We start from the raw sequence: 14,808 nt of genomic DNA, 5'->3' as shown, positions 1-14,808 counted from the left end.
GCCACTTTGAGACCTTACAGATCAAACACAAACATTATTCCTGATAAACAGGAAGTGACCATCGTGTGAGTCACCATGTGCCCATATTCAGGTTCCCCGCAGTGTGGCAGAGACCCGTGAGAAAACGGAGGGGAAGAGAAAGGCTGAGTACTGTCATTGTCATAAACAACCGCCACAGACAATCTGCACATCCTGTGATGTGATGGTACATTTGTCCACTGTCCTGACTCTGTATGTGAAAGAATTTCCATATATTGCTATTGATGAGCATCATGTTTCTGCTGGGAGACCTCAGGTCTTCCCCCTCCCATTTTGGGAGGAAAGCATGAGGAAGGTCTTGCTGTTGGATGACGAACCCATAAAGAATAATGCTGCAGAGCAGAAACTGGGAAAGGAAACCAAAGACACAAAGATGTTCCACATAAGAGCACAGAACAAGGGAGACGTGTGCACAAAACTGCCGAAAAACTGCAAGTGTCATTTTTATGGTGGTTGACACAGACATTTTTCCTTTCATAGGCTGAGGTTTTTAATTGGGTAAACTTGTTGTCAGTCCTCTCCTCCATAGAGCTGAAGATAAACGACAGGAAATCAAACCCCAGACATCTCGGAACATAATAAGGGCACTCCAATCTGGTTTATGGTAAAAGTGTGAGACCAGTTAGGAATGTTTCCTCTCTGTCTAAACCACGCCTTGTGCAGCCATGCATAGCTGGCTTTTTATTTCAGAAATATTTTCTTTATTTTGTCAGGCTTTCGTTTTCTCAGTTTTGGTCTGTCACTGGCTGCTTTGTTCCACTGTAAAGACTTTTTACAGCAATAAAATCAAGAGCAGAGCGCGGAGTCTGGTGTGAGCTGGTGTGTTATTACCAACAAGACAGATCCCTGGGGGAGAGCTGCATTCTGTTACAGATCAAGCATGCAGCACGAGCCTCATTCCATACAAGGCCAAGCAGCTCTGGAGTGAAATCTTTCATCCAATAGAATCATTCCAGACTGTTTTTGGACGCGAATCTGAGGACATCTAATTGCGAACGGAGTCAGAGTGATTTATGTGAAATGCTTTTAATGACGGTAATGTTGCAATTCGCCCCACGCAAACCTCCCTGTGACTGATCATGGAGGTCCCTGCATGGTCTCTGGAGACCCTACCAGACAAAGACGCACACTATGCAGAAAATGAAACGATATACAGTAATCTGAGGGAAATACATTCTGACTGAAATGTACGCCTCCTTGTTTGTTCCAGTGGAATGTCATGACAGATAAAAAAAAAAAATGCTGAAGCATTCACTTCCTGTGGCTCATGCCTCTGTTCCGAACCTTCTGAACCTTCCATTCTCATGAGTGACATACTTTAACAGCTTTTGACAAGACAGCTCTTTAGTGAAATTCTGACATTTTGCCTGTAGAATTTTGTTTGTAATCATTCACAAACTCTATGTGTGATGTGTTATAAATGGGTGTTGCTCTCCACAGCAAAACTTTTTGACTGCGTCAGATTAGTGAGTCAGAGATATCACTTTAGTATCTACTCCCAGATCTTCACAGTGATTTAAACACAATCTGTCAAGTTGTGGGAACTTGTTGTGGGAAAATGCAAATAGCTGCCTCGAGTTTGAGAGTCACTGTCAACCACAGATGAAAACTTAAGCTGTAGTGGTATGTGCTGTAGCTGCCCGCTGTATTAGTATGTACTCTAAATGTCTGCTGTAGTGTTATACATTGTAGCTCTCACCTTTAGTGGTATATAACTGTGCATAGCTGGTGAATAATATAGATGACATCTATGTTTTGTTCATTTATTCCAAAGGAGTAATTTGTACTTGTCCTTCTTAATGAGCATTAATTTATTTTTTCATACTGAAATTATAACAATTATGATAACCCATGATTATGAAAGTCAATAATCGGTTAATAATCAAAAAGTTTTGACAGCATACCATAGGACTATGACTTGCACCACCGGAGGACTGACAATAACAAAAAAAATCAAAACTATAAAAACATTTATTTCAACTGAAAAAGTGAATGGACGGGTTTGGCAAAAATTTTGGAAAAATCTTTTTTTCCCCTGTATTCTCTGATTTTTTTTGATATGATTACATTCAAGACATGTTCCACCCATGTCAGTAACAAAAGCACAAGCCTTTGGAATCTTCACAGGTCTTTTGGCCCTTTATAGCTGGCAGACCACCATCCTGAAGGGAGTGGAGACGTGCGTCAGGGATGAATGTGTTTAATTATGCTTCTGTCAGGTAACGGCTTAGGAGAGAGGACAGTGTGTTCTCTTAGGGCGTTCAGTCCACGCGGGGCCACGTGTTTAGGTTGGACCCAAATGAATAGCAGCATATGTGGAGAGGAAATTAAAAATGCAGGGCTGTAATTTACGGAAGAGTGGAACTGATTTAAGGGTCCTTTTTTAGCTGCTTCGCTTCCAAGTGTCCAAATATGGCACAGCTGAATGAGAGGTGCGCTTTTTTGTGTTGGAAACAACAAGGGAATTGCAGCTGCCAGAGCTCTGTGCTGGAGCCAGGATGCGATAGCCTTGGGGCTGCTGGTTTATCAGATCCAATCGTCATACATGGCTGACATCTGATATAAAATTTTCTGCGTTTTCATGGCTTTATTGAAACTTAATTTGAAATTGTGTTTTAAGTAGTAAGTAATAGAGAATATAAGCTCATAAGGCAAAATCAAACTAATATGTACTTGTCTGTAATGCTGAAAGATTGTATCAGCAGCAGCCCATTTACGTATGTGTAATACAGATGTGTATACAGATGTGTTTATTTTCACATCATATATTCTTTAGATATTGTTATATTTGTTTAGGAAACAAGTCTTTTAAATCATGAAAGCTTTCTGTACAACCTTTAACATTAAAATTCAACTTAATTTGTCTTAAATATATAATAGATTTAACTTACATTTAATATTTCCTGCTATTTGTGAATTATATTTTATAATACATATACATATGTATTATAAAACACATAACAACACATATAATACAATTTTACATACATACTGTGATACATAGGCGTCTTCACCGTATATATCACAATACTTTTCTCAGGAGTGTTTTTTTAAGGTTCGATATATATCGAATTGTTTAATGCCCACCTGCCCGGTCAAAAAAAAATCTTACCTGACGTCAGGGAGGATCCAGGCTGCAACACATCAGTGGCTGCATCATCTCCTGCAGATAGATCACTTCCTGTAGATAGATCACTTTTTGTCCCTATATCATGTCTTGTACATTCCACAACACCACTGTCTCACTTACTGATGGATTTAATAGAAGTATAATTCCAATTGGTGTCGGAAAAAAGTTTTTAAGAGTGGATCACACCCTTCCTTATAACTCTTACTGTCTGGTGCAGGGATGCGAGTTCTCACACATTCACGCTCATGCTTTGATGAAGCATGTTTTCATAGAACATCTGTGAAAAGCATCTGTGTCAATGTAAAAAAAAAAATAATAATAATAATGGAAATATCAAGACCTGAATGTTCTCCTTCCGTCACATCAAACAACTGATCTGATGGCCCCAAAACACAATATCGAAGAACATCTAATCGGTGATCCGAAATCAGTGCATTGGTATCATAGAGAGAGGTCATGTACATGTGGTGATAGCGGCTGGAGGGGGGGGGGAGTTCTTTTAGTATCTAATTCATATGCAGCAGGTGGCTCTCACATGTGAAACAGACACACAGGAGAGACAGATGGTGGCATTTTCATCTCGTGTGTTCATGCTCTGTGTTGACTCTGACAGGCTACAGGCCAATCCCAAGGTACTGAAGATGCAAGAACCAGCTGTGACTGACGAAGGGGACAAACCCTGTTGAAATCACCAGGAAATATAACAGTTTTGGGACGTTCTGATCTGCACACCGTTACCTATCCACAGAACAGCACAATAAGGAGCACTTGTGCCCTGCACACTAACTTGATGAATTATTTCCTTGATTTACACACACGGAAACGCACAGACACATATATCCAGGTGAATGTATGAGGAAGGAAGGGAGATAAAATATAACTTGCTGTAGATCCTGTTAAATCCAAATTCATCATGCTTCCAATTTTCAGTTTTTTTTTTCTTTAAACTAGAGAACCAAAAACTTTGAAACACAGACAGAGTGCTATAGTATATAGCTGGCTGCTAACCAGGCCTATGCCACATATATCCTGAGATGTGTTTTACAGTTGGAAATATCTTTTACACATAATCTGTTCCTACAGTTAAAGAAAGAGGCAATCATACACAGACGGATAAGTCATTTTAAAAATTTCCTGAAAGTAAAGTTATATTTTCACCTTAGGTACAGTAGAATTTTTACACAGATATTTCAGTGACACCATAGAGAACATGGCTTATTTTCCAGGCACAAATAATGAATGTCTGTAGTTTCATGGAATGCCATCTGACAGCATGTGTGGGTTCATTACGGATCTTTGGATTATATGCATGGCTTCAACGGATAGCCTCTGACCATATTGATAGGCATGAGTGAAACTAGATACATTAATCAGGACAGCTATTAATGTAGCCATAGTATGGGCTGAGATTTCACTTATGGAAAGATATCCCAGGAGTCTCTCCTCTTCGACACGGGACAGAGAATAATGTTAAACATGATTTGGTGAAATGACAGGCTTTTCTGCCTCACCTGACCGGCAGGAAAGCACTGCTATAGGTTGGAGATGGAGCGCAGCACTTCACGCCACAGGCTACTGCATCATAGTTATGCCCAGATAAAGGTCATGTGATGAGGGCACAATAAGCCCCTTAAAAGGCTAAGGTCAATCTAATTTGAATAATCTAGTTTGAATAGCAACCTTAATTGATTGACACAATTATATCGCATGCAGTTTCACCAACTGGGCTCTCCTGGATTTGTCTTTCTCCAGTAGGGGCCAGTATAGCTGTGTCTGGTCTCACCTGTCAGCAGGGCTCAGTGTGGCAGTAAGTGGGCTACAGCATTGACGGTTCTGACTGAGTAGCAGCAGCTCTTAGAGTATATTCATATGTTATGTATAATAGCCTTACAATGTAATGATGGGGACTGTTTGGATTTGGTGAATGAAAGAGTTTGAACCAATCAGAGCTGTATAATTATTTTTACAGCTTTTATGATTAAGGTAAGATTAAAACAAATTTGTCCCATTCACCTAAAATTAGAAAAACTCTCCTGTTTAAAATGAATATTTGTTCACCACTGTTCATCACACAACTGCAAATCTGCAAATGAGTTAGCTCAGGTGTTATCATACTTATTTCAGATCAGTCAATAAATTAAATTTAGACAGAAAACACAACAAAGAAAAAAACTGTTGAGCTCACCAGTTTCAGAATTTTGGAATGTTGTCATGTTATTTCATTAAGTTTAATATAATTGTATGTAATCGTACATTTATTGATGATCAACTAATTAACTACTATTAATCACTGATTATTAATGCTGCTACTGTTGTTATTACAGTCCTACAGCTGCCGTTACAACCACAAATGTGTTTACCAATCAGATGGCACACACACAGGGCAGAGTCAAGGCATTAAGCAGCCCAGATCACAGAATGCATCCATAAGAGGGCGATGTAGCCTCATTCTATTCTGTTCAATCTTGTCACACAGGGCAAGTATAGAGAATGATGTTATAGTATAGTTTTGATCTGTGGATTCTTTATTAAAGATGGTCAGTTTTTCACCACTAATTTTCTCCAGATTGAAAGGTATTTTCAGTGTCTGTATCAAAGGAAGCAATCACTCTACTTTCTGTTGTCTGATTTTAGGAAAACAAACTGTTTACATTTTATCATTTGTTATTGAATTTTGAGTCTGATTGGGAGAGGACTATAACAGATGTTACTGTGTGTGTGTAGGATAGGCTATGTGTGGAATATGACCATTACTTGTGGGACAGCGGGGCAGGATGTGTGTGGAATGTGACTGTTTCTGCAGGAGGGTATGAAATGACCATTATTGCAGTATGGTAGCATAGGGTGGGTACAGAATATTAGCATTATTGCAGGACAGTGGGGTAGAATGTGTGTGGAATATGACTGTTACTGTGGGACAGTAGGTCAGGATGTGTATGGAATATGACCACTATTGTGAGAGGGTGGCATAGGGTGTGTGTGGAATATTACTGTTACTCTGGGCAGGTAGGATAGGGTATGTGTGGCTCAATGAGTGAACCCAGTGGAAGAGGGATGTGTAATATGAAACTGGAAAAAAATATTTCCACATTTAGTGTAAACTAGCTAGATGAGGTGTCTGCTGAGCCTTTTCCATAAAGCACACACAGGGGTGCGCTTTATGAAAACCCCACCAGATATTATTGCTTTGGGCTCCCTGTGGCGGAGCTTTTGCAGTGCGGAACTCCGCCGAACACCGGAATGAAGAGCACATATCTCCCTTTGCTGAGAGGTGGCACAGTGGTCTCTGGGTGGCATGGAGAAAAGGCACTACGTAATACCCAGCTGAGGGCGCAACTCAGCCATCAATCTATCAGTCAATTAATCAACCAATTAGTGAACCTTATTCCACATATGTGGCCTGTACTAGACACTGGAGATGGAGTCAAATTCCTTGTATGTGTAGAAGCATGCTTGACCAATAAAGTCTGATTCTGATTCTGATTTGTTATAGCACCCTTAGCATCAGACTGTCACGGGGTGCTTTGCAGCACACTACTCCTGTATGGCCGGTATATGAATATTAACTACTGTTAATGAACACATAACTGTAGTCTGGTGCAGTCCCTTCCATTTACACCTAGTTTCCATGGTACCCTCTAATGAGGACGTTACCATGTCTGTTTCCATTTTGATTTTGATATACGCAGCCCCAGACCACAGCATCATCACTTGAAACAGAGCGCGGCATTGTTATAGAATGTCTGCCATTGTTCAGATGAAGGGCGTGTGCGAGCAGCTCGTTGGCCATGCAGATATGTGTTTTGTCTCGGTCGCCGCGCTCTGTGGAGCCCCCCAGTCTGTGGTCCGGCCCCCGAGCCAGGCCTGCCGCAGCACCGCTCTCACGGGACGCCGCTGCTCTTCATTATGATCCTCGGTTCTTCTGCCCACCAGACTCCCCTGCGCATCTTATTAAATGGTTTCTAATGTTGCGGTCGAGAGCTTTTGTCCCGTCGCTCCCAGCTGTTTTTTTTAGCAACATGGCGCTCAATCAATGCAAGCTGTTTACGCCGGAGAGCTCAGACAAAGAGCTGTGTCCATGTTACCAGGCTAGGGGGGGAAGGCTCAGCTTAGAGTCCTGATTGAGATAATGTCAGCGCGAATCCCTCGTACCACAGCTTGTGAGGCGACCGCTGGGGGGTGCAGATCAACCCAGCCTAACATTTCTGTATTTCCAAATGAGAGACTTGAACTAAAAACCACAAGCACAAACAACAGATGAAAGGAATGATGTTTCAGAGAATGACTCTCTCTCACACAGAAAAAGAGATTACTCACACTCACACTCACACTCACACTCACACTCACACTCACACACACATTCTCTCTCTCTCTCTCTCTTTCTCTCACTCACACACACACACACACACACACACACACACACACACACACTCTCTCTCTCTCTTTCTCTCACTCACACACACACACACACACACACACACACACACATTCTCTCTCTCTCTCTCTCTCTCTTTCTCTTTCTCTTTCTCTTTCTCTCACTCACACACACACACACACACACACACACACACACACACACACACACACACACACACACACACACACACACACACACACGCGCGCGCGCGCGCGCAATGATTTATTTGGCAGACGCTAAGACACCTTCTCAAGTCATAGTGTATTGACTATCCATCAAAGTAGCGACAAGATTGAGAATGGTACATGGACAGACAGACAGACACCTAGAGCTCAACAGTGAAGTGGAAAAAATGGGTTTTGGTCCTATAGCTACAGCGTATTTGTGGAGTTCATATGGTGAGATGTGTGTAATAATAACACCCTCCCCCCCCCCCCCTCACCCAACCAATCAGGCTTCTTAGCAGCAGGATAAACAGCACTCTGGCCAGGACCACCTGTTTAAAGAGACGCGGTTCTGCCGCCGTTTTGTGAATCGCGGCCTGTTTCTCGTCAGCCGGTGGGACACCCAGGTGCTCTCTCTCGGCCGCCCTCGCACTCCGAGCTCAGCGGCAACTCCGTCTGCCAAAGTCTACCTCCGAGAGGCGTCAAATATCGAGAACCTCTTTCAAATGCCAAGCTAAGCAAAAAAAAAGGCTTTTTTTCTCTTTCCAGAAGAAAAACTGTGCTGTTCAAGCTTTTAGAGCAAAGGCTGTTATTTTGAAAGAATTAGTCGGGAGGCATGTGAAAGATTTCTCCTGCATGCTTGGGGGAGTCGAGGGCCGTTGGCTGGTGCTTGTGTTTTGTAAATGGTGGGACATGTACAGTTTAGCATAGTACACATTTCAGGACTTCCAAGACTGCCACTGGAACATATTCAGATTTGACTGAACTGTAGGAGGGATATGGAAATAAGATACTTGAGGAGAGATATGGTTGGATTATCAATTTATGAATAATGCTAAAACTGCTTTCTCCTTGAGGCCTGAAATGAGGCATATATCATCAGCACAGCTTGGTGCTTATGTGAAAAGGAAAAAAAAAAACATCCCCATGTAGTATAATATTCTACATATTTTAATTACTGTTGATGAGTTGCTTCCTGATGATGTCATACTCTCAGGTGATGTCATACCGCCATCGAAACAACCAATTACTTCACAACTTCTTGACAATATGATATCATTAACTTTAAGTTAATAATGTGGGATGAAATTTTACACCGGTACTGGAATGAAGATCCAGTTTTAAATGCTGCAAAAAAGACTTTGATTGATGCTTTCCTTCCCACATGCTCATAATATCAACACCCCTCTTTGTTATCTATGCATCAAACCCTGAGTCAAAGATAGTTTACGCACCTGGTATAGGCAGGTAAGGTACACACAGCCAATGGAATACTGTCAGCTTTGTGGTTGGCTGACTGATGTCAAACTGGACATGTTTAAGGTGCTTACGACTATGCTCATATAAGACAGATTACTAGTATTCAAATCAACTGCTGACACATAATACAATAGCAACCAGTATAATACAATGTATTGTATTATAATATACTCACAAACTATTAATATTGATGAGTAAATACCAAAATCCTGATAAAAGATAATGAAAGCAAATTTTTCCCATGTGGCACTGATCATTGCCTCTATTCTGTCCCCCCACCAGCGTTGATTTCTGTGTGAAAGTGCCTTATTCGACAACATCTGTAAATCTCTGCACAATATCAACCAAATGCCCTAAAAAGGGGGGTTTAAAAGCTTCCTTTCAGATGTGATCCAATCAGCTCTCTGGGTGGGAAGTTATTTTGACTTACTCAAAGCCACACTGTGTCTGTCTCTTCAGACAGCAGTCCAGCTCGCCACAGTGCTCGGACAGGAAGTACTAATCTTATGGGAAGCAATTTAAAATTTAGGGAATTTAGGCAGACTAAAATTTGGTTAGCATTGTAAGGCACATGAAACGCCAAACAAAGTTCAGTGAGGACACTTATGTCAGTGAGAGGACTTGCATGACACGCATCATTCTCAAATGAAGCCTTTTACTATTCCCAAAGTGACATAACGCACACTCTGTCTGCATTATTTTTCTTTATAAACCCCGCCGCCACCACTGCCCCTGTTTGGATGACTTCTTTATTTTTGGTCTGAACACGGAATTACAAATTTTACATGGTGAAGTCGGTCCCCTGAAGAAAACAAGAAAAAGGAAAGCAAAAAATTGTGTTGTGATAATATTAAGTTACTGTTTCGATTTGATGATACTCCCTTAGGGTTTTATTATTACTGTTTTTTTTCTGTTAGTGGACGTGATTGATTACATCGATTTTTGATCGAATTGAATTTTTTAAGATATTGCTTTTGTTGTTCTTTCCCAGTACCTGGACAAATTCTTGAAGGGTGTTGTATCTGAAAGATAAGGGTGTTGTTTTTGAAAACGTGACGTGAATGTGTGAGGTCTTTTTGTTTCCATGCACTAAATATGAAAGGTGTTTTGTTGATCAGGAAGTTGAGGCTGATCCAGATTGGAGTGTATTTACAGGGTGCCATATTAAACTTTGCAGTTTTGTTGATTTTCCTCCAAACTGTCAGAGATGTGGAAATTATGGTGTTCTTAAAGCAGTTATGGTGTTTGATGGTCTTTATGAGGAATGGAAGATCACAGGACACACCCTGTCTCCTAACATACCCTGTCTCTCTGTCTCTTAATAAATTCTGTCTTGTGACGCACACCCTTTTCCCTAACACGTCTCCTAATTTGCACCCATCTCCTAATACACCCTGTCTCTTAACACTCACCCTATTTTCAAACACACCCTGTCACCTAAATTACCGTGTCCCTTAACAAGCTAAGGCAGAGTCACTTACTCTGCGTCTGGAAGTGGAGTTCTGCGGCACACCCTGGGGTGGGATGAGGTCTAGCACAGTGGGGCACACTTGCTGAGGAACCAGCAGGCTGTATTTTCAATCCCCAGGTGCAATACTGTTAAAGAGTTAAACATTCCCTGAACTGCCTCATTAAATACTCATGTTAAAACACATCCTGAGCTGCCTCAGTATAGATACATTAATTTCCAATATCTGACACTGTCTGTAAGTAGTCATAGAAAATGATATCTAACAAGCAAATCCATTACAATAATCATCACAAGGATTTGCCATTTGACAAAATAGTTTGCATGACAAGCTGCTGAGGTCTCACTTTTTCATCTGCTCACTGAATTCAGGTATGGAACTACTGTAACTCCCACAATGTACTATGGCAGACAGCTGTCACAGAAATCTATCACAATGGCCTCATCTAAAAAAAATAACAATTCAGGTTTATCCCTGCATTGTGGTCCTCTCAACGTTTAATGCAAAATGGAAAACAGCACTGCTATAATCCGATTGTTGCTTGGTGTCCATGACGTGTGAAGATCTGAGGAGAGGCAGGACTGCTGGATAGATCTGTCTTCCTCCACAACCACCACCACCCCACTCTCTCGCTCCCTCCCTCTTTCTCTCTCTCTCTCCCTCTCTCTCTCTGGTTCAGCCAGCTGCATATGGTTGTTCACTCCCTCATAGTGTGAAGAGTGTGAACAGTGTTACTGTATATCTGGGATTCAGGCTGCTGCATTCCTCCCTGTAACAATGTGGAGGCTGCACCCACATTGGGGAAACTTTTGTGTAGAACATGGCCTAGGAAATGACACCTACCCCTGAGGAGCTGCACATTTTACAAGCTCACAACTACATCCTGTTTTGTTGTTCATTTATGTATTCAGTTATTCAAATGCAGACAAACAGGATACATTTAACCAGTCAAGCAATTACCAAAGTGCAGAACTTCTGCTGTTTGCCCACCACAAATGCTTGCTAGAAAGCTAGCCAAAATACAGTGTAACAGGCGGATATCCATTTTAACAGAAAATAAAATGCGTTGTGAACAAAACTGATGATGGGGTTGACCGGAGTAGCTGTGTTTGCAGAAAGGAGGTTTACAAAATATCAGTATTTTGTTTAAACATATCTTATATCATTGAAGCAGTCCAACACAGCCCAAAACCTAGTACTCTTTGGCTAAAGAACACATTCAAATTTTAACCATAGGGCTGAAAAGAGTTTAGAAAGGACCTACACCAAAGAGAAAAAAAAAACAAAAGGACAGTGGACCTCTCTTAGTCTTGCAGAAATACTTACCATGTCTGATTTTCTATTGAGCCCTGGTTGGGCAGTGCTGCCTCTTAACCCACAGAGGAACAGCAGTTCAGGTTGTATTGATCTGCTCTCCCGCTCAGCGCACATGAACAGAACCTAATAAAGTCTTTTTTTTAACAAGGGAAGTTCTGCCCATTACTCACAGACTTAACTGGATCCCTCTGTGACCTAACCCGCAGTCTCAGGCCTCGGTTTCACATTTCCTGCCAGTCTGGAACGAATCCCATGCAGCATGATGGAAAAATCATACGCACATTTTCATGTTCCTTTCTGGGAGATACTCAAAGACACTCGTGTTGCGGTGACAAGGAAGTTAGCAGTGCCAGACACCCCAGGCCAACGCTACTACCTTAGCAGGATGTAATGCTTTATTTTAGACCAGCAGACCACTGAATTCTATTACAACCAGAACACCTGATCCAAATCTGTGACACTGTGGTACTATCATTCCAGTTCCAGTTAAATTTCAATGGTCTAAACCTCCTGCTAGGTCCTTGCAATTGTCCCTGGAATCTGCTGAAAGCAAGGGACATGGCAACAAACTCACACAATTTCTCACTGTCATGATGGTTTGGTGACAGAATCACATCTGTGCACTTTCCCTGTGCACATTCACGTATAATGTCTCAATACACAACAGTGTTTGTATCAGTGAAGTCTCCGTCTTGTGAGACTTTGCTCTTTACTGAAAAACACTGACTGGTTCAGATCAATGAGTTACTGATAATATAGCTCTGCCCATTTAGGGATTCACAAAGCTTCATCCTCCTATCACTAAGCAACAGGTTTTATACATCGAAATTTTAATTTTGTTGCTGTTGCTGATGATGTGCAAAGATAAACATTAAAGCAACATTTCTTTAGTGTGTAGATACAACTTCAATGCTACAGTCCTATTCCTCAGGCCTTCCATCAGTGCAATGTGGTGTGCATTGTCTTGTGTTTTAAACATTCTGTAAAAACAGGGAAAGCCTCTTTCTTGCGCTAGCTGAATGAGAGCGCTGTCCCTTGGTGTTCCTGCGTTCCGCTCTGTGAAATAGCTGACGGGACGGGCGCCCTGCGTGGTGCCTGCTTAAACTGTTTCATGTGTGGATGCTGCAGGGACTAAATATGCGCCGTTTCCGCGCGCGTCATCCTGTAGGCGCAGCGTGTCACCGTGGCACATCAGCGGCGTCCCCAGCTGCCCCCAGAGCTCCGCTGCCGCCAGCACGCACTCCTCAAACGGGACTCTGTCCTCTGAGCCGCTCCAGCCCTCTCACACGCCGTCCCTTACTCCAAAAGCTACTGCTGTCCCCAGTTCTCGCAGCACGTTATACCCCAACATTATACCCCCTGAGATGTGCTAAACCTCACCAGGGGACAGATACACTTAAGTTTCTCATGGGCTAAGAGGTGGAGATCAGCAACAGTGTAGCATCTCTATCAAGACAGTCCTTCTGGAGTTATGTTGCCCTGTCTGCCACCTAATGCAGACGATACTGAAGCTTTCATAAAATACTGTAAAATGCTTAAAGTTAAGGATAACCAAAGCTCTGACTATGCTGAAAACTAAGATGGCTGTTCAGTGTTCCGATTACGTGATTCTGTTTAGCTTTTTCAAAGAGATGGCAATACCTTCTTTCCACTGTGGTGCTGGAACCAGGCTGACTCATTACATCCCTTTTCTACTGAAGTGCTGGAACCAGGCTAGAAGCTACACATTGGTGCTGACTAAGATAAGTCACCCTCCACTCCCTATAAAAAGCTATGAGTTCCATGGAAGACATATAAATACAACGCATTATTATTATAATAGACAAGCTGACATTTTCCCTCTACAGCCCAGACATGATCTGAAAAACCTGCAGGATATCTTTCCCAGTCCTCTTTCCTCATTTCATGTTTGCTTCCGCTGGCCCGGCGCAACTCCTCTGTTCTGCCGTTCTTGTTCTGAACTGTCAGAGTGGATTAACGGCTTTGCCTCGAGTCTCAACCCTACAGAGGAGACGGAGAGCATGTCCAGCTCCGTCATTCCAGCAGGTCAGACAGGAAAGGAGACGGTAACCCCCGAAAAACAAAGAGAATATTCTTAGAAAACAATGATCTTCTTGTGGTGTCTTTGGCTGGTGCCCTGAGACAAAAGTTCCAGGAGGAGTCCTGGGGTGTGAACAGGAAGCTTTGTTCAGTTTAGAGCCTAACGTTAAACAGCAAGCACTTAAAAGCAGTTCTAATCCTCTCTGCACAGGAAAAATAATCTATATCCTGGCAGAAAAAAATGATAATAAACGGCTGTTGAAATTCACACCACGCTGTAAAAACACAAAAAAGGAAAAATAGGCACAGGGTGCCATGCTTTATTGAGTTTAAATAAAGGGTATGACCATATAATATGAGGCTGATTTGGAGCGTCTGATTTGGATTTGGACAATTAAGGACATATATTCCCTGATGGAGGCAAATGTTTGGATTTTAAAAGGCAGTTTTAAAGCCACGTTAGCGTCAGTGAGTTATTTCGGGCATGAAAACAGGTGCTTTCAACTGTAAATAAGCATTCCTCATTATTCCACTGGATATTAAACTTCTGCATATATACTCAAAAGTTGTAACTGCTGCTGTAAAAAAACACGTAGTTACAGTGCAAGTCTCATGATTGCTTAAAAACACCAGACAGGCTGTAGACATATCTTGTCTGCGTATATAAATATGCGCTCTTTTAGAAATATTTCTTGCCAAAGCTCACTGCCAAAAACATCCTGCTTCCTCCCAATGACATCATTACAGGGGGGTTTGGGTCTGTGTTGAGTGAGCACTGGAAGCATCTGTCTCATGTCAAGGTTGCAGTGAATTTCATGCATATCATACAACTTACAGTATTAAAGATTTTGACCAGCGTTCTTCTATAAAATGTCAACAGTAGAGGACACACTGTAAATGACATCACTTCACGCCAGCCAACAATTGAGTTGAATCTCTTCCCGTGATGGGATGCTTCATCAGTAAGCAAAA

The 14,808-nt window shown here is 41.8% G+C and overlaps 1 protein-coding gene across 1 annotated transcript in view; it reads right to left on the bottom strand.

Annotated features, from left to right (window-relative positions):
• Positions 1 to 3,136: 3,136 nt before the first annotated feature.
• The window catches only part of supt3h (SPT3 homolog, SAGA and STAGA complex component), a 104,407-nt gene continuing 92,735 nt past the window's right edge, over positions 3,137 to 14,808 (bottom strand). The window contains exon 12 of the mRNA XM_036542069.1: positions 3,137 to 3,220. Within this exon, the coding sequence (XP_036397962.1) occupies positions 3,158 to 3,220 (63 nt within the window). The 3' untranslated portion in view covers positions 3,137 to 3,157. The remainder of the gene's footprint in view (positions 3,221 to 14,808) is intronic.

This window comes from Megalops cyprinoides, chromosome 12 (assembly GCF_013368585.1).
Source record: "Megalops cyprinoides isolate fMegCyp1 chromosome 12, fMegCyp1.pri, whole genome shotgun sequence".
NCBI classification, from domain to species: domain Eukaryota; kingdom Metazoa; phylum Chordata; class Actinopteri; order Elopiformes; family Megalopidae; genus Megalops; species Megalops cyprinoides.
This window is presented reverse-complemented; position numbering and strand designations above follow the sequence as displayed.